The 19,710-nt window shown below is 43.9% G+C and overlaps 4 protein-coding genes across 4 annotated transcripts; 3 read left to right on the forward strand and 1 right to left on the reverse strand.

Annotated features, from left to right (window-relative positions):
- Nucleotides 1-1,226: 1,226 nt before the first annotated feature.
- On the forward strand, nucleotides 1,227-5,441 carry LOC116203118 (calcium-transporting ATPase 12, plasma membrane-type-like). The gene is made up of 3 exons (XM_031534782.1): nucleotides 1,227-2,152; nucleotides 2,538-4,702; nucleotides 4,849-5,441. Exons 1-3 carry the CDS (start codon nucleotides 1,285-1,287, stop codon nucleotides 5,218-5,220), a joined length of 3,405 nt encoding a protein of 1,134 aa, XP_031390642.1. The 5' UTR covers nucleotides 1,227-1,284; the 3' UTR covers nucleotides 5,221-5,441.
- Nucleotides 5,442-5,662: 221 nt separating this feature from the next.
- Nucleotides 5,663-7,164, forward strand: LOC116203120 (chlorophyll a-b binding protein 151, chloroplastic). Its single transcript, XM_031534784.1, has 2 exons — nucleotides 5,663-5,884; nucleotides 6,326-7,164. The coding sequence occupies exons 1-2, from the start codon at nucleotides 5,739-5,741 to the stop codon at nucleotides 6,975-6,977; spliced, it is 798 nt and encodes a 265-aa protein (XP_031390644.1). The 5' UTR covers nucleotides 5,663-5,738; the 3' UTR covers nucleotides 6,978-7,164.
- On the reverse strand, nucleotides 7,160-9,337 carry LOC116203119 (pentatricopeptide repeat-containing protein At2g29760, chloroplastic-like). Its single transcript, XM_031534783.1, has one exon. It carries the CDS (start codon nucleotides 9,221-9,223, stop codon nucleotides 7,214-7,216), a length of 2,010 nt encoding a protein of 669 aa, XP_031390643.1. The 5' UTR covers nucleotides 9,224-9,337; the 3' UTR covers nucleotides 7,160-7,213.
- Nucleotides 9,338-13,832: 4,495 nt separating this feature from the next.
- On the forward strand, nucleotides 13,833-19,334 carry LOC116202890 (heat shock protein 90-6, mitochondrial). Its single transcript, XM_031534525.1, has 20 exons — nucleotides 13,833-14,044; nucleotides 14,166-14,345; nucleotides 14,439-14,512; nucleotides 14,718-14,846; nucleotides 14,958-15,051; nucleotides 15,124-15,207; nucleotides 15,305-15,448; nucleotides 15,604-15,717; nucleotides 15,885-15,944; nucleotides 16,048-16,122; nucleotides 16,210-16,314; nucleotides 16,650-16,790; nucleotides 16,878-16,970; nucleotides 17,076-17,153; nucleotides 17,388-17,642; nucleotides 17,743-17,845; nucleotides 18,002-18,176; nucleotides 18,469-18,574; nucleotides 18,665-18,754; nucleotides 18,924-19,334. The coding sequence occupies exons 1-20, from the start codon at nucleotides 13,973-13,975 to the stop codon at nucleotides 19,089-19,091; spliced, it is 2,340 nt and encodes a 779-aa protein (XP_031390385.1). The 5' UTR covers nucleotides 13,833-13,972; the 3' UTR covers nucleotides 19,092-19,334.
- The last annotated feature ends 376 nt before the right edge of the window (nucleotides 19,335-19,710 follow it).

Genomic DNA, 19,710 nt, shown 5'->3' on the forward strand with positions numbered 1-19,710 from the left:
CATAAACTAGCAATTGTCTCTGGGATACTGATGCTCGGTGTACGATGATATGTGATCTTCAACAAATAAGGGCCGTTTGGATTCAGAGTTAAAAGTTACTTTGATGTTGATTTTAATTTTGATTGTGGAAAATGACAAATGAGATGTGATTATAAATTTGACTTGGGAAACGTGTGTTTTTGTTGTGTAGTGTGTTGAGTTAAAGTTAAAGTTAAAACTTTTGAATTGGAAAATGTGTATTTTTATTGTATAGTGTGTTGAGTTAAAATTAAAATTAAAAATCAGATAACTCTTAATCCAAATGGGGCCTTACTGTCTTGTTTGGTGTCTTTGATCCCCCCGTTGATCGCGGTCTACTTTACCTGTCGTCCCATCCTCTCCCCGCTACTTTACTGACACCGGCAAGTCCGCCTAGAAAGAACAGAGCAGCTTCGGTTTCCACATTCCGCATCAGGAAAGGGGTAAAGGAACCCTTAAACCTGTTTCTGGGGCATTAGCTCGTTTCCTTCATTGGGGATACTAGTTTTGATGGCTCGATACGTCGGATTAATTACAGGGGAAACAAAAAATATGCGCTCGTGTTTCAGATTTACGCTATAATACTGTGAAAAATTTGAGACCTTTAAGACTATAACTATTAAGGAAGATGATAAATATGCGTCCTAGCGAAAATATCTACTGTCTATGCGGACCACTGTACTTTTACTCGACGCTAACGTCCATCAAGATAAATATTCTTCGGGTCGCCGCCGAAAAGCCCTCGACATTCATCCAGTGGCTAAAGTCATATTTGAAGCCTCTCGAGTGATTGATCAAGAGGCAGATAAATACTAGGGATATGCGCAAAGCATACGTCCGGATGTTTAAGACATGCATAATCAAAATCAAAATTCAACTTTGAAACTAAACGCAATCTTAGGTTTTAAAGGGGATGGGAGGAGAGAGAGAGAAAAAAAAAACGGAGGGAGGGAAAAACTAATAAAAAAATCTATTTGATTTCCTGAGTCAATTTGGCCAACTCTTAAGTCAATACAATCTATTTCATTTTATTAAGGTTTATGAGACACCGTGCGTGTGGAGGGTGCGGTCTGATCTCATAATGGGAAGGTCTCTGGCCGTCAATGGTAAAGTTACCTCGATGTTTCCGTACCCAAATTTATAACATCATCAAGGGTAATTTGGGTGGTAGTGTTTTCAAACGTTGTCCACCGCTCTGACCAAGAACCAAATATTCTCCGGCGTAAGTAAAAAGGGGCCACAGGGGAGACTTGCCTCCCCTATAAAATGGCAACTAAAGCCTCTCAAATTCAACATTCGACATCCACTAACCGACCGGATAGCATTATGAGTTCGATTACTCTCCTTGGCAGACCGTGGCGCCGGGTTTGGCTCGGTGGATGGTTCTTGGGGAGATTGCTGAACATCTCCAAGAACCGAACGGCTGCCTCCACCCCCCGCCCGGGCCCGCTGCTCTTGGCGCGGTCCTCAGCGACTGCTTATGCTGCCTTGCGGTCCGATCCATCTCCCACAGCTGAGGAATCTCAGGACCACTCCATTCAGATCACCGGAGATGACGACGATGATGATCAAGAGGGCCGTCTCGTTCGCTCACCTGCTCCGAGCTCGGGCGCGACGGAGCACCCCCAGAACTCCCATACCACTGCTGCTTCTGCTGTCCGCGAAGCTCCTGCCGAGCATGATCTCACGGCTCCATTGCTTGATCAGCTTTCGGATGAGCAAGCAAACTGCATGGAAGAGTCTCACGTCCTCCCCATTTGTGATGAGGGGGAGGGGGAGGGGGAGGGGGAGGGGGAGGAGGAGAATACGAGCTCGAGCGAGGTCGCTGGTAATGCAGCCGTTGGATCATTTCAAGATGAACACCGGCTCGATCGTGATCATATCCGTCTGATGTTGAAAAGGAAGAGCTCAAGCTTTCTGCGGAGAGTCGGTGGGGTCAGAAAGGTCGCCTTGGTGCTTGGTACTGATCTGGAGATGGGGATCAACCCTGCCGATGATCAAGGCTTGCGGCCTAACCCGACTCCTCCAACTCCGGCTCCTAAGAAGTGTTATCTCCACTTTCTTTTGGAGGAGGCTTGCAAAAGCAGCATCGTCATGCTTCTCCTGGCTGCTGCGATCCTGTCCTTTCTCATCGGTATTGTTGCTGGCTAATGCTTTCATATCCACAGTACGACATTGATATTAATTGGAAAAAAAGAGTAAAAAAAAAAAAATCCCCCTCTAATTTGAACTTGAGCATGTGATTTTTCTAGAAATAAATAATCCCATGTGATTTTTTCACTTTTGGTACTCAAACTTTTGTTTTTTTCATTATTACCCTCGAACTTTTAACTCTTTTGCAATTTGATCCTACAATTGGGGGGGAAAAAAACAAAAAGGAAAGGGACCGGGGCCGCCGGTCGCCGAGGTTGCATGCATCCACGGAGGCAACCATGCCTCACGCTCAAACCACATGGGAGTTTTTATACTCTTTTTTTTCCATATTAATTTGGCAATTCCTCATCGGTTTTCTCGAGCAGGTTTCAAGGCGCAAGGATTTAAGAATGGATGGCATGATGGGACTGCCATAGTTGCGGCGATTTTCCTTCTCATTACGGTTCGCTCAGCTGCCAATCTATATCAAGCGAAAAGGCTCGAGAAGGAGCTGCAAAAGAGGACCCACTTGTGGGTGAAGGTGAGGAGAAATGGAGAGGATCGATTCGTGGAGATTTACAGAGTCGTGGAGGGCGATGTGGTGAAATTGAAGAAAGGCAGCATCGTCCCTGCAGATGGTGTGTTTGTAGACGGCAGTGATTTGGTGTTGGAAGAGGTTCCGAACCCAAAAATCGACCGGGATCACAATCCGTTCCTCTTCTCGGGCTCCCGAGTAATGTCTGGAACTGGAACTATGCTCGCGGTTTCCACCGTCGATAGTAATTCGCAGTTGGTTAAAGAACATAGCCGACTCGACCTGAATGACCCTTCCCTTTTAGAAGAACGCGTGAACAGGCCTAGCAGAGACATGGACATTCTCGTTCTTGTTCTCTCGATTCTCATTCTGGTGCTGGCTCTAGTGCGGGTCTGGCATCAGAAGCCTGACGTTAGTGGTGAAAAACCTGAACTGAAGGGGGAAGTCCCAGTGAATCAGGTGATGAGCTTGCTCGAGAAGATTCTGCAGTTCCAGCAAAAAATGATTCGGGTTCTGACCTCCTTTCTTACAGCCATGGTGATCGTGCTGCAACACGGAGTTCCCTTCACCAGCGGTCTAACCCTCAAATGCTGGAACTTAAAGGCTGTGTCTGTCAAGATTCAAAACTGGTGGGCTTGTGCGACCATGGGCATCGTCACGATCCTTTATGTGGACTTGAATTGTGGGATGGATCAAATGGAAGTGGCCGAGGTTTTGATCGGTGAGAGGAATATAGCTTGTCCTGAGAAAGATTCCAAAACTCCGGACTTGGTTTTAGAATCTCTGCACCGGGCAATCGAAGTCTCAGCTCGTGTGCCAGATATTTCAGCCAGTCCAAGGAGCAGAATGCTTAGTGATTGGGCAAACTCAAAGTGGGACCTAAACGATAAGTTCGGGAACAACCAATATGCAATTCTTGATTCGAGGAAGCTGAAGTCTGGTAAGAAAGGGCTCGGGGTATCGATGAGGAAAGAAGGATCTGCAGATGAAGAGAGAATCCTGTATTTGCACTGGAAAGGAGCCGCTTCATCGATTATAGATATGTGCTCACACTATATCAATCAGGCAGGGATGGGATGCTCCCTGGACGGACGGAGGGAAATGCTCGGTTGCGTGATAAAGGATATGGAGGAGAGGGGTCTCATAACCATTGCTTTTGCTAGCCGGGAGATGGACACAGAGGAAATCAGGGAGGACGGGTTGAACTTGCTGGCTATAGTTGGCCTGAAGTTTATATGCTCCAATAGGACTAAATCAGCAGTGAGATATTTCAGAAGAGAGGGAATTCGGGTCATGCTGGTCTCAGAGGATGAACCCTCAGCCCTAAGATCCATAGTTTATGAACTTGAACTCAGAGGAGTTCAACAGCCGAACGAGGAGGAAGACATGCAGGAGATAACAATGAGGGAAGTTCTTAAACCTGAAGAAAACCACAGCATTGTGAGCAGCTTCAAAAAGGCGGGCGAAGTTGTTGCTGTCTATGGAGGAGGATCAACACCCGACATTGTCACCCTGAAAGAAGCTGATCTCGGGATCACGGATAGTGACAAGAGCACCCAGATGGCTAAGGACGGAGCTGATATGGTCCTCAGCAGAGGCATAACCTCTCTGGCCCAGCCCTTGGAGCTCGGGAGGTGTGCCTACCGCAACATTCAAGTCTTCTATTGCCTGCAGCTCTCGACCTGGATCTCTTGGTTTGTTCTCACCCTGGTAGTGACTGTCGGCTCTGGGGACTCCCCGAGGACGCCACTCCAACAGATATGGGTATATGCTGTCATGTGCTTCTTGGGAGGTCTGATGATGAGGATCGAGTGGAGTCCTCCGAGCTTAATTGCCCAGAAACCTGCTCCTAGGACCGTGGCTCTTATAAACCAATCCATGTGGGTCGAGATCGCTGGCCAGGTCTCATGCCAGTTGCTCGTGTTTTCCCTGTTCCAGTTCAAGGGACAAGACATTACCGGAGTGAGCAATGGCACACAGAGGGCCATGACGTTCGCTAGTTTAACCCTGTGTCAGGTAGTCGCCGGAAATCGACCTTAACCATACATCCCATTCCTTTCGCATCCCTCAATTTTTAATTATTTCACACGATTAGTTTACTACCACCAGAAGTCGGAAACCGTGTCGGTTGCTCATAAGCTTTTGGCTCTTCCTCGCACAAGGTACTGAATCTGATCAAGGCCACCAAGACTGGAACAATCAAAGAGCTCGCAGGGGTCCTCCGCCAGCACTACTGGTTCGTGGTGATCTTGGGGGTTATTGTAGCAGCCCAGGTGGTGCTGGTTCAGTTTGCGTGGAGTTTAACTGATGGTCTCCCGCTGAGCGGGACCCAGTGGATGCTGAGCTGTGGGATCGCCGTGCTCCCGTTGGTTCTGCACTCGACCGGGGAATTCCTGTTCTCGGTGATGTCCATTGATTTTCTTCCCAGGTTATCCGGACTGAGCTTCTGGTCCTTCTGGATGCCCATCTTCATCTTTTCCTCAATCCTCCTTGTCTCCGCTACGCAAATCATTCAACCTGAATTCAGTCACTAGCAGTGCGGTCCATTCCCTAGATCACGTCCGGGCACGAACCTTATGTGTATTAATTTCATCCCATTCCATTTCTACCGTTGTTGCTCTTTTCCTGGCAATGTGGCTTGCCTTAATTCCAATCAAATATTGAAAAAAATATAAATAAGTGTTATGGGCTCCACTTGCATAATATGTTTTTTTCTCTTAATAAAATTCGGTAAAATATTTCGTCCTTTTTTCTATGAATGGCCAGCCCGATCAGAAACTCGTTCGAGCACGACCTGCCCCTGACACACGAGATCTTCCTGTGCCACGTGGCGTGACGCCACCCACTATGTCTCAATGAAAAATCAGCAGCGAAATCCAAGCCACAGGAATGGACCAATGGGGTGATGCTGACGTGTACATATCCTAATCCACAGCATCATCCCCATTCCCCGTTATAAACCTTCTCCCTCCCTCTCTTTAACTTCCACCTGCACATTGACTTCAACAGACTAAGCAAGGCTCACCTTCAGAGCTGTCCTCCACTGCAAACAATGGCCGCCTCTGTCATTCAGCAGTCCGCGTTCGCCGGCCAGACTGCCCTGAAGCAGTCGAATGAGCTCGTCCGCAAGATAGGGAGCTTCGGGGGCGGCCGCGTCTCCATGAGACGGACCGTGAAGAGCACTCCTCAGAGCATCTGGTAATTCCTTCCCCCCCCCCCAAACACACCTTCGCTGTGTCTTATAAGACCATGCCTTGTACTTAATAATGGGTTTGATCAGTGATGAAATCGAACGTACAAGACGAACATTTTCTACCGCGAGCAAATTCTGTTTGATATTAATTTCATACTAGCTATATTTTCATCCGTTCGGCTGTAAATACTCGCAATCTACTAATTCAGGCCGTATAATAACAAAATTTTGCTGCGCGCAGACAGATTCAAATTAAATTCTGAATGAATGTTCGGTGTGATGTGATGAACATGAACTGCCATTCGGAAAAGCCGGACAATAGAACGAGAATAATTTATGAGATGATAAATCAATATAAGAATCAAATATATTGGAGCAATTCAACATTCTTTTCTTGATCATCATAACTAGCTTGCTGATTGAAACTAATATACAATTTTTGACAGGTACGGACCTGACCGCCCAAAATACTTGGGCCCATTCTCCGAGCAGACCCCCTCGTACTTGACCGGAGAGTTCCCTGGTGACTACGGGTGGGACACTGCTGGTCTCTCAGCTGACCCCGAGACCTTTGCCAAGAACCGCGAGCTCGAGGTGATCCACTGCCGGTGGGCCATGCTGGGAGCCCTGGGGTGCGTCTTCCCTGAGATCCTTGCGAAGAATGGAGTCAAGTTCGGCGAGGCCGTCTGGTTCAAGGCTGGAGCCCAGATCTTCTCTGAAGGCGGGCTCGACTACTTGGGCAACCCAAACCTGATCCACGCCCAGAGCATTCTCGCCATCTGGGCCTGCCAAGTCGTGCTCATGGGACTCATTGAAGGATACCGGGTTGGTGGTGGCCCCCTTGGCGAAGGGCTCGACCCAATTTACCCCGGTGGTGCATTCGACCCACTTGGATTGGCAGATGACCCTGAAGCTTTTTCTGAGTTGAAGGTGAAGGAGATCAAGAATGGAAGGCTTGCTATGTTCTCTATGTTTGGGTTCTTCGTCCAAGCCATTGTCACCGGAAAGGGCCCCATTGAGAACCTCTACGACCATGTGGCGGACCCAGTGGCCAACAATGCTTGGGCCTACGCCACTAACTTCGTCCCTGGGAAATGAAGAGGCTTTTAAATGACATATACCTCTCAGCTGTCTGTGCCATTCATGAAGATTATTCAGCAGAAACTGATGTAATCTTGTAGCCGAGACCTGCTTTCTGATGAAACTGTTGTATGAGAAAAGACCACCGTTCTCCTATATGCTCCGAGTAAAATCTTCGATGCATTGTGCTGCTTCATCGAATCTATTTTTATATCCTTGAAATATATAGGTAAAAAATATTCAAAGCCAATGAATCACCAGAAATCATTGCAAGAGCACGATCCATTCCTGAAATGATGAAACCGACTATTATCTCTCACGGTAATCTCTCGATTGTATATTTTGGATAGTAGCTTAGTCACGGAATGGCAGTCATTGCAAACGCGAAGGTTTTTCATGATCCGAATGGGGATCCCAGGTTCTATGCTTATAAGACCAAAAGCTATAGCCAATCTTTCGCTGTGTGTTTCTAATTCAGCTTCCTTCTCTTCCTCTCCTTCAATACACAGTAAAACCTGACTAGTGTCTGGTACATGTCCTACCTTCTTCAATTTCTCTCTCATCTCGCCAAGCTTCCAGTAGATCTGTCGTGTTTGGCCATGCGATTTATCTCCCACTATAAACTCATGAAGTGTCCCTTGGTGCTCGATGGAACTACACCCAGGATCTTTACTGATTCCTTTGCTCTTCATCATCTCTCTCACTTGTGAAACTTTCTCCCAATGGCCCGCTGCAGCGTACATATTAGAAAGAAGAATGTAACAGCTAATGGTCTCGGGAGCGATTTCGATCAACTTGTGTGCTGCATACTCACCAATGCTTATGTTCCCTTGGATCCTTGACCCGCTTAGTAAACTCATCCAAATTATCTTGTTCGGTTTCATGGGCATTCCATCAATCACATTCTTCGCCTCTTTAATGCGACCGGCTCGACACAATAAGTCGACTAAGCAACCAAAGTGTTCAATGGTCGGTTCAATGCCGTATTCTCTTCTCATCATTTCAAAATAGCAGCGCCCATGGTCTACTAGTCCGGCATGATTACAAGCATTTAATACTCCGATGAAAGTGATGCCATTCGGTTTTAGTCCAGCTCTGCGCATTTTCGAGAAAAGATGCAGGGCTTCACCTGCCATCCCGTGCATCCCCAGACCGACAATGATGGCCGTCCAGTGGCCCAACTTCTTACTCTGTATCGATTGAAAAACAGCCAAAGCACTCTCAATGCTGCCACATTTTGAATACATGTCGATGAGAGATGTCCCGAGAACATCATCTAATTCAAATGCATTCTTCACCATGTAGGAATGGATCCATCTTCCCTTACTAAGAGTAGCAAGCCCGGAAACAGCGGACAGTGCACTGACTAATGTAGCACGATTAGGGCTGAAACCATCCCATAGCATTTCGCTGAAAACATCTACAGCATCCTTGAACTTTCCGTTCAAATCATAGCCAGCAATCATCGAATTCCATGTGATGAGATCCCTCATATCCATCTGACTGAACAAGCAAGCTGCATTAACAGAATCCCCCGACTTCATGTACCCATTGATCATCGCGTTCCATGAGACAAGATTCCGATTCGGCATGCTATCGAATATCTCCCTTGCAGTGTCGACCTTCCCGCACTTTGAAAACCCGTCAACCAATGCAGTCCACGAGAAGCAATCCTTCTCAGGCATTTCATTAAACACCTCCAATGCAAGGTCGACTTCTCCACATCTGGCATACCCATCTATCAATGAATTCCACGAAACCAAGTCCTTCTCCGGCATCTCATCAAACACGTTCCTCGCGGACCCAATGTCATGGCACTTTGCATACATACTGACGAGACTGCTCTGCACGAACTTATCAGTGCCAAGCCCGATCTTCATCGCGAGCCCATGGAGCTGCTTGCCCTCCTCGACCACTCCGAGTCGCGAGCAGCCCTTGATCACGCAGGGCAGGGTGAAGCTGTCGGGGGTGAACTCGTGGAGTAATTCGCAGAACAGGGAGATCGCGTCGTGAGAGCGGTGGTTCTCGACGTGGCACTTGATGATGACGTTCCAGGAGAGGAGGGTGGGCTTGGGAGCCCGGTCGAAGACCGAGAGGGCGTAGTCGAGGTTGCTGGTCTTCGGGTCGGCGTAGAGGGAGATGAGCTTGGAGGAGGTGGAGGGGAGAGCGAAAGTCGCGGTCTTGAGGGAGAGGGCGTGGAGCTGCTTCGGGTCGGGAGAGGCGGCGCAGGGAGGAGGGTGAAAGGAAGGCGAGAGCTTCAGCATTTGAGCTGACCTTGGAGGGTTTGGCCTTCGCGACCACCCGAAGACGACGGCGATGGAGAAGAAGATAACGGCGGAAAGGTCGACAGTCGGCGGGAACGAGGAGACAACTGATTAGAGGCAGAGTGGCACTATCGGTAAATTATACGAAGTTCAGGGGCAGTTTTTTTGGATGTATCCGGCAGGGAAAGAATATTATACGAGGCCCAGCCCATATTAGCAAGTATCCAGTTATGAAAATCTTGTGGCCCAAATTCGTTTGCTTGAGCCCATTGCTTTTTTATTATTTCCGTTTATAAGGAACGACGTGACATATTAGCGGATAGGGGAACGGGAAATAAAAAGCATGTAATTTCACTAGCGAGAATTGATAACGGATCCTCTTAAACGCGGTTCGAAAGTGTTGTTGCTGAATAATTTGTTGATTTAAAATAAAAAAATATATATGTTTGAGAAAACTGTTCAAGTACAATTGAAATTAAAATTGATGTTCTTTAATACTTGAAATATAAAATTGGAAGCCATAATTTTTATAATCACTTGTCAATGTACTGGGAAAAAAAAAATCTTATTTGCAAGAGCAAATTAAACTCAAATCATCATTGTATAATTTTTCATCAAGCTGTTGTTCTTGGTTAGAAAACATTGGAATAGCAGATATGATACCTTCACCATATTTCCAAACACACTTAGATTTGATTTGGGACTGCTGTTACACATATAAAAATACTGAAATGTAATTGCTGAAAAATATGTATTAATTTCATGCTAAGTTAAAGTATCAAGAGATAATAATTTAAAACCGTTAAAATTATGATTGATATCTGAAATACAGAATAAACAAAAATGACTTTTATAAGAAGTGTTTTTACCTATCGAAAAAATTTACTTTTACTGTGGGTAAAATTAATCAAAACCATAATTTGCAATATTTTACTCAAATTCTGCTTCCCTTCAAAGAATTAGGAGAAAAAAGAATCACTTTTTTTCGATTACAGAGGATACATGTGGGTTTAGTATGATGAAATAAATGTTATAATAGTTAATAAAAGTGTACAAGTAATTCTACTGAATATCGAACCTAAAATTTTTTGGTTATCAGGTGATAGCGTGTGCCGCTGCACTACAAGCATAATTCAATGTGCGCTCTTAATTGGTTACAAATAAAAGAATGCGTCTGCATCAAATCCTCTTAATTCTTATAGGTGTTGCTTGTTTGGGCAATGTAGACATATGTTCCCCTAGTCCTTGTCTCTTGTGCACGTAACGTAATTCAAACCAGCAGCCAAAATAGAAAAAAATAAATAAAATAATAGTAAAGAAATAAATACCATCTTATAAACATGGACTGGGATTAGTAATTTCCTCCAAGCCAAACACAACAATATGGACATGCGTCAACTTCTCCGAAACCTACACTGCCTTAGAAGACAAGCCGACACAGTTCCATTACCTAATCATATATTCTCTTCCCGTAAGATTCCAAACGCTAAAATCTTAAGGGCGCGTTTGGACTCTCCTCTTCGCACTCTTCCTTCCCTTAAAAAGTGCTTTCAACCCAACCCAGCCCAGCCCCCCCACCCTACTCTCTAAAAAACTATAGCCCCTTTGGTTTGGAGCTTTGCTTCTTGGACATTGGCTCAACAGCAGCCGATTCCGCGTCCCAACCCTTACATCATCGGCTCGAATCGAGAACTACGGCCCCACGAGGCACTCGCCCTCGATGCTCATGCGCATGGGATACCGATCCCTCCTACAGTTTCTAACGGCATTAAAAATCTTGTTCTCCTGAGCGGATGATTGGGCTCTGCGCGGTTGTGTCCGAATATGAGAAGCATGTGGCGTGCTGATAGGGACTCGACATCCGGCCCCTATCTGCCAGTCAGGCGCCCGTGAACATAGTTGAACTGTTCGTACCACCTAAACTCTCATCTTGGCCCCAGTTTGGGCTATAATAAGAGTCCCTTAGAGGAAGTAAACTCCAAACTTGAACGATTGCGACTCATTATAATCGGTCCAGCCACTGTATCTTTGATATCTAGCCCACGCTCTCGATGGAGTCGGGTTAATGAGATCAGCCTTGGTACAAGTATATTGATCTTACCTCTTTTGCCTACCTGGACTTACCATAACATGGAATCAGTGTTAGAATGGCAGTGGACCAGATTCATATTTGCTAAACATCTATTTGCGACATTAGATTTAAGTATGAGTGCTCATTTTAGAATGAGTCCAACCGAGTTCGGGTTAATAGATGTCGTCTCGCTAATCGGGTTACTGGATCGTATCGGGCATCGGCAGGCCCCACATCGAGAGCAACTGCCTCTTTCTATATATATGCGCCCGCATACATTAGAGGCAAGTCCTCGAGGGACATTTTCAGGATATAGCTCAGCTTTCATTAGGTCTCTTCCGCTTCATCAATGGGCAGGAAGTCCACGGAAAGCACCACCGGTGACCCCACGGCGGTCAACTCCTCAATCGCTCTGCTCCAGGAACGGTTCAGAGAGCTGCAGAGAGTGAAGGAGAGGAGGGAGCTCATGCAGCGAGTCTCCGAGCCGAACAGACCGGCCTCCATCGGACCGATCGACCCCTCCGAGCCCTCCTTCCACCCGCAACCCAGACCGAACCCACGAGATTGCTCTCTCTCGCTCGGTCTCCCCAGCCCGAGGAACCCGAGCTACCATCCTGAGCCCCGGGGCACAAAGAGTCCGGAGTCCTGCACCAGCTTGTGGCCCAGCAATGCCAGCACGGGTGCAGCCGCATCGTCGACCAGAGGTTTCGAGAATCATTCCGATGTTGATACTTCTCTTCATCTGTAGTAACATAACTCACAGCTCTAATGAGCAAATCCGTAGTTATTCCTAGTAAGTTCTTTTTGAAAAAAAAAATCATAAAATTGAAAATCATAAAAGTTGTAAGCGATTACAACTGGATGCTTGTAATATACTTATATCAAGTTACGAACATAATTAATTCTTTTTTCTTTTCACCCTTTTTCATGTTTGAGACTGCTGGTTGATCATCAGGAAATTAATGACCCTCAGTCAATTTTCGCCGCGAGTAAATTAAAAAAAAAAGTTTGTCTTAACTTTAACTGATCTCGTTCGATGATGATACATACATCTATCTTGATCGCGTTTTGCGCAATGATGAATTGGAGCATGAAGCTCAATCTTTCATTCATGGGATTGAACGTACATCCATGTCCACAAGAGTGGGCTGCCAAAAGAGTGGCAAAGAACATAGCAAAGAATCAATTACATCGAAAAGGATAAAGTAATCATCCCAAATATACGGAACATGCCACAATGGGTCTTCTAGCAGGACTCAAAGTCACGATATAAAACATGTATTAGTATTTTTAACTTAAGAGTTTAGTATTTCAATTTAAATATTTAGTACTTTTAACATTTATGATTAGGACAATTATTTATTATTTTTATTTTCAATTCAAGTGTTTAGTATTCTAGTTCAAATGTCTACTATTTAATATAATTCATCATAAATAATAAAAGTACGAAATTGTTGAACTAAAATACTAAATACTTGAACTAATGTACGAAGTACATCATTATAACTTGAAGTCATGGTAGTATTCCCCCTCAAATCAAAACCCTCAGTTCTTGTCCATAACTCCCTTAATGCTCCACCTCAAATTGGAGAGTGAGGATTCCGAGCACTTAACTTGCTAAAATTAAAGCAGGAGCGGTCTCAATCGAGGGCCTTGTTGAACATATCAGCTAGTTGAAGAGAAGTGGGATCGCAAACTGCATTGATGAAGCTAGATTTAATGTGTTCACGGACAGAGTGGCGCTCGATCTCGATGCTCCGTCCCTCCGTGGAAGATGAGATTGGCAACTATGTGTAAGCAATTTCTTGCATTTTGGAAATGTAATATGGATTGCTTGCCACTCTTGTGTATTTTTAACGATATTTTAAATAATATTTTCTCATAATGACGGGGCGAGAAATAACTAATAAAATTATTCTAGTCATTAATTAGTTCATGGCTTACTTGTCTATTTGATGATAAGCATGATTATCTTTTTGTTACGGGTCAATTATTACTTTCTTACGTCACTTGATGAGGTAGAATTACTGAACATTATATCATTAATTTTGAAAATCGCAATGACAACACCACCATTACACGGAGATTGATCTAAGACTACCGATCATTCACAGGTGAAGTCTTAGTAAAAATAAGAAACGGGTTTAAGAGGGACGACTTACATGTTACAGACCTCGATGTTCATAGAGAAACCGAGGATCGACAACTCTACAACCACAATATAGATGCTACCCATCAAACTTCCTACACCATTCATCGTACAAAATCGAAACCTCCTTCCATACAATACTTCAACTTCGACGAATTAATGAAACCGCACCGTCGTTCTATAGTATGTTGATCAATGCCGGGAAGTGGGGGTTAGTGCAGATCTGACGATTGAAGAAAGACCCGAAAATCATCCTGACCGTCCATAGAGGTCAGCGGTACCCAGGGCTTAATCTTCCCACGTGGCATGAAATTATTGGAGAAGTACACCGGACAAATTTTCATAGTCCACAGGCTATAATCGACGCCCTTCGCCCCTCGCCTCTCCCCCTGCAACTTCCATCTCCAGAACCTTCTCCGAGCTCCTTTCATTCTGCTCTCTTAAACCCTTCTAAAACCCTACGCCGTATCTCAATTAGCTCTTCCATCCATTTCCCCACTCCGCATTCCTCATCTTCAAGCCGCCGAATATGCACAGGCTCTCGAGGCGATCCGTCTCCGCTGTCCTGCGCCTCCGCCACCGCACCTCCGCCTCCGACTCGGTACTTGTCTCGCATCCTACGCGCGGCTTTAACCTGATGGAATTCATGTACAATTAGAAATGGCGATTCGTGTTGGGCTTGGTGAGTTAATTTGATCGTTTCTCGCTTTGACAATGAGCAGGGTACATACAATGATGCCAAGTTCCGGTTGTACTCTTCCGGGACCGCTAGGAGGCTTGGTGTGGTGGGAACGTCTCAGTCGTTAGCGTTCGGAGATGGTTCGGCTTTTGGTAGAAGATACGAATCGACTGCAACCGCATCTGCTTCACCTCCAGCTGAGAAGTACGAGTATCAAGCAGAGGTTTGTCCAAAGGAACCGTTTTCCAGTGATAGGCAAAATGAGGATTTGTTTCTCTTTCAGAAAATCTATATATTTTTTTTGGATGAATTGCAGGTCAGTCGTCTTATGGACCTCATCGTGAACAGCTTATACAGCAACAAGGAAGTGTTTCTTCGGGAGCTCATAAGGTATGCTCTTACATGGCAATATGGCATGAGCCAATGGTCAATGTAACCTTAGATGTTCCATGGCAATTGTGTTTGAACTTTTTAATTGCTAATGATTGCGACTGCATTAAAGTTCCTTTTTTTTTTTTCTTGGCGTGTCTATAGATATTCTTGTTACCTTGCCTGAACTTCTGTTTGATGTTACTCGTGGACGTGTCTTTTCCAGCAATGCAAGTGATGCTTTGGATAAACTAAGATTTCTCAGCGTCACCGATCCTGAGATCCTGAAAGGCGCAGAGATGGATCTTGACATTCGCATTCAAACAGACAAAGATAATGGAATTGTGACAATCACGTATGCTCTGGGTTTTCCAATGTTTTGTATTTTGTATTCAGCTATTAAAAAAAAAAAAAGAAGCTTTTACGATTTCTACAATATTTCTGTAACTTGTCACGCTCTCTCCAGTGATACAGGTATTGGTATGACTAGACAAGAACTGGTGGACTGTCTTGGAACTATTGCTCAGAGTGGAACAGCAAAGTTTTTGAAGGCACTGAAGGTCCTCCCCGTCCATTGGTACTCTGTTATTTTATCTGCAAGCAGCATGAGCTGATCTAGTTCCCTTCTGCAGGATAGCAAGGATTCTGGCTCTGACAGCAATTTAATTGGCCAATTTGGTGTTGGATTTTATTCAGCATTCCTTGTTGCTGATCGGGTGTGTACTGAACTCTGCTCCCAAACCCCCATGTGTCTCTTTGACTTTGGAATGTGGTGTTGGCTTTAAGTACTAATTCGATTGTCATCATTGATAGGTGGTTGTCTCAACAAAGAGCCCAAAATCAGATAAACAGTATGTGTGGGAAGGGAAGGCCAACTCTAGCTCCTATTCCATTCGGGAGGAAACTGACCCGGAGAAGCTCATTCCAAGAGGAACTCACCTAACCTTGTATCTCAAGGTTAGTGATACACTCACTTCCTTCTCCACACCTTTGCTTGTATGCTCGAATTCGGGTGTTTTAAGTCCCTAGCGGTAGATGGCACCAGGGTGAATTTAGCTTTTGATCTCATCGGCCCCTTCTGTAAGCTAACAATATTGTTTGGTGTTATTTAGAATGACGACAAAGGTTTTGCTCATCCAGAGCGAATTCAGAGGCTTGTGAAGAATTATTCACAGTTTGTTTCTTTTCCCATCTATACTTGGCAAGAGAAGGGATATACTAAAGAGGTACCACAGGGAAAAAGTCATCTATTTTGCTTCAGGCTGTTATCACGTAGCTCAGCTATGCGACTCATTTCCTTATATATTAATTTTTGTCGTATTTAATACAAACCTTATTTTCAAAGGCATCATTTCTTATTATGATTAGCACTATCTGCTGAACTTTCATCTAGGTTGAGGTTGATGAAGATCTTGCTGAAGCAAAGAAGGACGGGGAAGATGAGAAAGCTGAGGTCTGATGCATGTGACTGAATTCTGATTGATTGTTCTACTTCACTGCAGATTTTCTTTTACTCTGTAATGAAAGCAACTTAATGTTTCCTGATGATTCCACAGAAACAGAAGAAAACTAAGAAAGTGATTGAAAAATACTGGGATTGGGAGCTTACAAATGAGACTCAACCAATATGGGTAAATGCAGTTCACTGTCATTATATTCTGTGAATGCCAACTCTCCTACTAAATGAAAATGTTACAAGCCTCTTCCTCTTTGTGCAGCTTCGAAGCCCTAAAGAAGTTTCTACTGAAGAGTACAACGAATTTTACAAGAAAACTTTTAATGAGTACCTGGATCCACTTGCATCATCACATTTTACTACTGAGGTAATATTACTTGTGTGTTTCTTGACTATCCGATCACTATATATATGTGTTGTATGCAGATGAGCATCATGACCACTATGCATTAATAGATGATATGACTAAGCAAATTGCTATTAAAAGGGAAAATTTATATAGCTTGTAGATTGTGCAATAGTAGTTCTTCAATCAACCTGTTATTTTCCAATATGACCAATTGGACGTCATTCTAATCTCTACTTGAGCTAAATAGGACGTTGAATAGAACCTGCTACATCCTAAGTTTTGCTTAAGTTGTGAGCGTCAATTGCCTAGTCCCTCAGTAATTGTGAAATATCCTGTTAATTGGATTGCTGCAGGGTGAGGTTGAGTTCAGGTCAATCTTATATGTTCCAGCCGTCACTCCTATGGGAAAGGATGACATGCTCAATCCAAAGACTAAAAATATAAGGCTTTATGTGAAGAGAGTCTTCATTTCAGATGACTTCGATGGGGAACTGGTGAGCAGAAAGCATTTAATACACTGAATGGAACTTTGTGTCAAACTTGCATCTGCTCATTTTCTTCTTTCCTGCGTTTATGAACAGTTCCCTCGATATTTGAGCTTCATCAAAGGTGTCGTGGATTCGAATGACCTCCCTCTTAATGTCTCGCGAGAAATTCTTCAGGAAAGTCGAATTGTGAGTATCATTAACTTAATCTATTAAATTAAAATAAAAACACAGTTACATTGTGGTGCCTCTTGTCATTACGTTGCTCATTGTATGTTTCCTTGTTTTCTATAGGTGCGAATTATGAGGAAGCGGTTGGTCAGGAAGGCCTTTGACATGATTCTTGGCATATCATTGAGCGAGAACAGAGAGGTATGGGTCACTATGTTCTTGCCTTGTTTGCAGTTTTCTACTTCATTTACTCGTGTTATAGGTACCCATTGTCAACTGATTTGGTTTAACCCAGATTTTCAGTTAATTATTTGGGAACTATCTGGTGTCATGAGTTTTTTTTTTTCCATTTATATAATTATAGTTTTTGGTGAGTGGAGGTTTAGTTTATTTCTTTCCTACTTTTTGGATATAAACTTTCCTTTTTTCATATAGGATTATGAGAAGTTCTGGGATAACTATGGAAAATTCTTGAAACTGGGCTGCATTGAAGATCGGGACAACCACAAGCGTATTGCTCCTTTGCTTCGATTTTTCTCTTCGCAAAGCGAGGAAGATTTGATCAGCTTGGATGAGTACGTAGAGAATATGAAAAGTGAGCAGAAGGACATCTATTACATTGCTGCTGACAATGTGGCAAGTGCAAAGAACACCCCTTTCCTGGAGAAACTTCTTGAGAAGGATCTTGAGGTATGCAACTTCTTAGATCACCTTCAAGAAGAACTGCCTGCTCTAGGTCTACAAAATTATATGCAATCTCCTGATGAGTATTTTTGGTGTATTTTTATAGGTTCTGTTTCTTGTTGATCCCATCGATGAGGTTGCTATCCAGAACTTGAAGTCATACAAGGAGAAGAACTTTGTCGATATTAGCAAGGAAGACCTCGATTTAGGTTGGTTGGATGTTTCTTCTATTAAACATGGTTCCTTGCTTGTTGCAAACTTTGGATAACCAGTCAATCTGAGATGTTTCTTTTGCACTGAGAGTCGACGAGATTCTTGAGAAAATTTTCAGAATTGAAGAGAAACAGTGATTTGACTTTCTGCAGGTGATAAGGATGAGGAGAAGGAAAAGGTGATGAAGCAGGAATTTGGCCAAACCTGTGACTGGATAAAGAAACGTTTGGGAGAAAAGGTTGCGAGTGTCCAAATATCAAATCGACTGAGCTCATCTCCGTGCGTTCTTGTATCTGGTCGGTTTGGTTGGTCTGCCAACATGGAGAGGTAGGTGCACCCTTTGTTTAGTCCTGGTTATAGAGTTGGCAATTAGTATCGCAGTTCAAACGGGAAGATTGTTGCCTGTACTGTATGTGGATCCATCCCTTTTCAGTAAATCAATCCCACAAGTGGATTGGCAATGAGCTCATCCCAAGCGATTTGGCACCTATGATAGTGTACCAGTCCTTTTACAGCTTGTCGACATGCATTTTGCCCTTTGATTATATTTCTTGTAGTTTAATGAAGTAGTTGATTGGCTCATATTGTATCTGTTAAAATGATGTTGAATATCTTGTAGGTTAATGAAGTCACAGACTATGGGGGATCCATCCAGCCTGGAGTTCATGAGGAGTCGGAGAGTGTTTGAGATCAACCCTGAGCACCCGATTATGAGAAACTTGAGTGTAAGTCTTTTAACAGTTACATGTCTGGAATGCACGCATCAATTATTCCGGATCCCTTATTCACTTATTGCCTGGTGTTCTTGTTTGTAGGCTGCTTGCAAGAGCAATCCTGACGACGAGGAAGCACTCAGAGCAGTCGATCTCTTATACGATGCAGCTTTAGTTTCAAGCGGCTTTACTGTGAGTTCAATTGCATGTCCCATGTTTACAGCAGTCGTTATACCAACAGTGCATCTTACTTTTTCAGAGCTATGGTTCCTTGTCACTAGCTTATCCTTACATATCATTTTCCTATCTGCGTATATCCTGCTTGGCAGTATCTGATTGCTTCAAAAACATATTCATGCAGCCCGAGAACCCAGCACAGCTCGGTGGGAAGATATACGAGATGATGGGCATTGCACTTTCTGGGAAATGGTCGTCACCAGCAGGATATCAGCATTCTGTAGCAACCCAGTCTCAGGTTCCATTAGAAGCTGAGATAGTCGAGCCGGTCGAATCCAGTGGCCAGAAATGAGTGCTATAGTCCTTTTTTTCCTTTTTCATTATATTTGTCTGAGGGAAATATGTTACGATTGAGGAATATTCGTGTTCTGGCGTAGTTTGAGAATGGAGGGACAGACCAAACGGATTTGGTATTCGGTATAAGCTTTCAAGGTGCTGCACTTCATATGGTCGGGATCTTCCTTTATTATTTCTGATCAAGCTGCCATCTAAAATTATATCAGCACATGAAACATCACATCTATTTCATGGGTTTTATTCGTTGGGTTATGGGAAGGATTTTTGTCTCAAAATTTGTCCAGGAGCCGTTCAAATGGAAGTATTTTTATACTACACGTATCTAAAATATAATTTGTTTTATTTTTATTTTCTTTATACTAATTCTAGAGTTATATCATTCTTAAGGTCCGATCTAGTCTTTCACTTCTTATTCATTTATTTCTTCCGCTCTACCGTGCGATTGGATTGATTGCTTGTTAACACCCTGTCATCGTAATTGCGCCGTTCTTTCACCTATTTCTAGTCCGTCATCCTCGCGCTCGTTCACTTCCCCGATGACTGCTTTGGCCACCACATTGTCATTGGGGTTCTGCGATGTATATTTTGTACAAATCAAATATCAGGATAAACCT

Source organism: Punica granatum, chromosome 4 (assembly GCF_007655135.1).
Source record: "Punica granatum isolate Tunisia-2019 chromosome 4, ASM765513v2, whole genome shotgun sequence".
Classification (NCBI taxonomy): domain Eukaryota; kingdom Viridiplantae; phylum Streptophyta; class Magnoliopsida; order Myrtales; family Lythraceae; genus Punica; species Punica granatum.

Coding starts and splice junctions, on each gene's coding strand:
- LOC116203118 (XM_031534782.1), top strand. CDS start 1,285: ATGGCAACTAAAGCCTCTCAAATTCAACATTCGACATCCACTAACCGA. Junction 2,153..2,537: donor GATCCTGTCCTTTCTCATCG/GTATTGTTGCTG, acceptor TTTCTCGAGCAG/GTTTCAAGGCGCAAGGATTT. Junction 4,703..4,848: donor CTAGTTTAACCCTGTGTCAG/GTAGTCGCCGGA, acceptor TCCTCGCACAAG/GTACTGAATCTGATCAAGGC.
- LOC116203120 (XM_031534784.1), top strand. CDS start 5,739: ATGGCCGCCTCTGTCATTCAGCAGTCCGCGTTCGCCGGCCAGACTGCC. Junction 5,885..6,325: donor AGCACTCCTCAGAGCATCTG/GTAATTCCTTCC, acceptor AATTTTTGACAG/GTACGGACCTGACCGCCCAA.
- LOC116203119 (XM_031534783.1), bottom strand. CDS start 9,223: ATGCTGAAGCTCTCGCCTTCCTTTCACCCTCCTCCCTGCGCCGCCTCT.
- LOC116202890 (XM_031534525.1), top strand. CDS start 13,973: ATGCACAGGCTCTCGAGGCGATCCGTCTCCGCTGTCCTGCGCCTCCGC. Junction 14,045..14,165: donor GCACCTCCGCCTCCGACTCG/GTACTTGTCTCG, acceptor GACAATGAGCAG/GGTACATACAATGATGCCAA. Junction 17,154..17,387: donor CATTGAGCGAGAACAGAGAG/GTATGGGTCACT, acceptor TTTTTCATATAG/GATTATGAGAAGTTCTGGGA.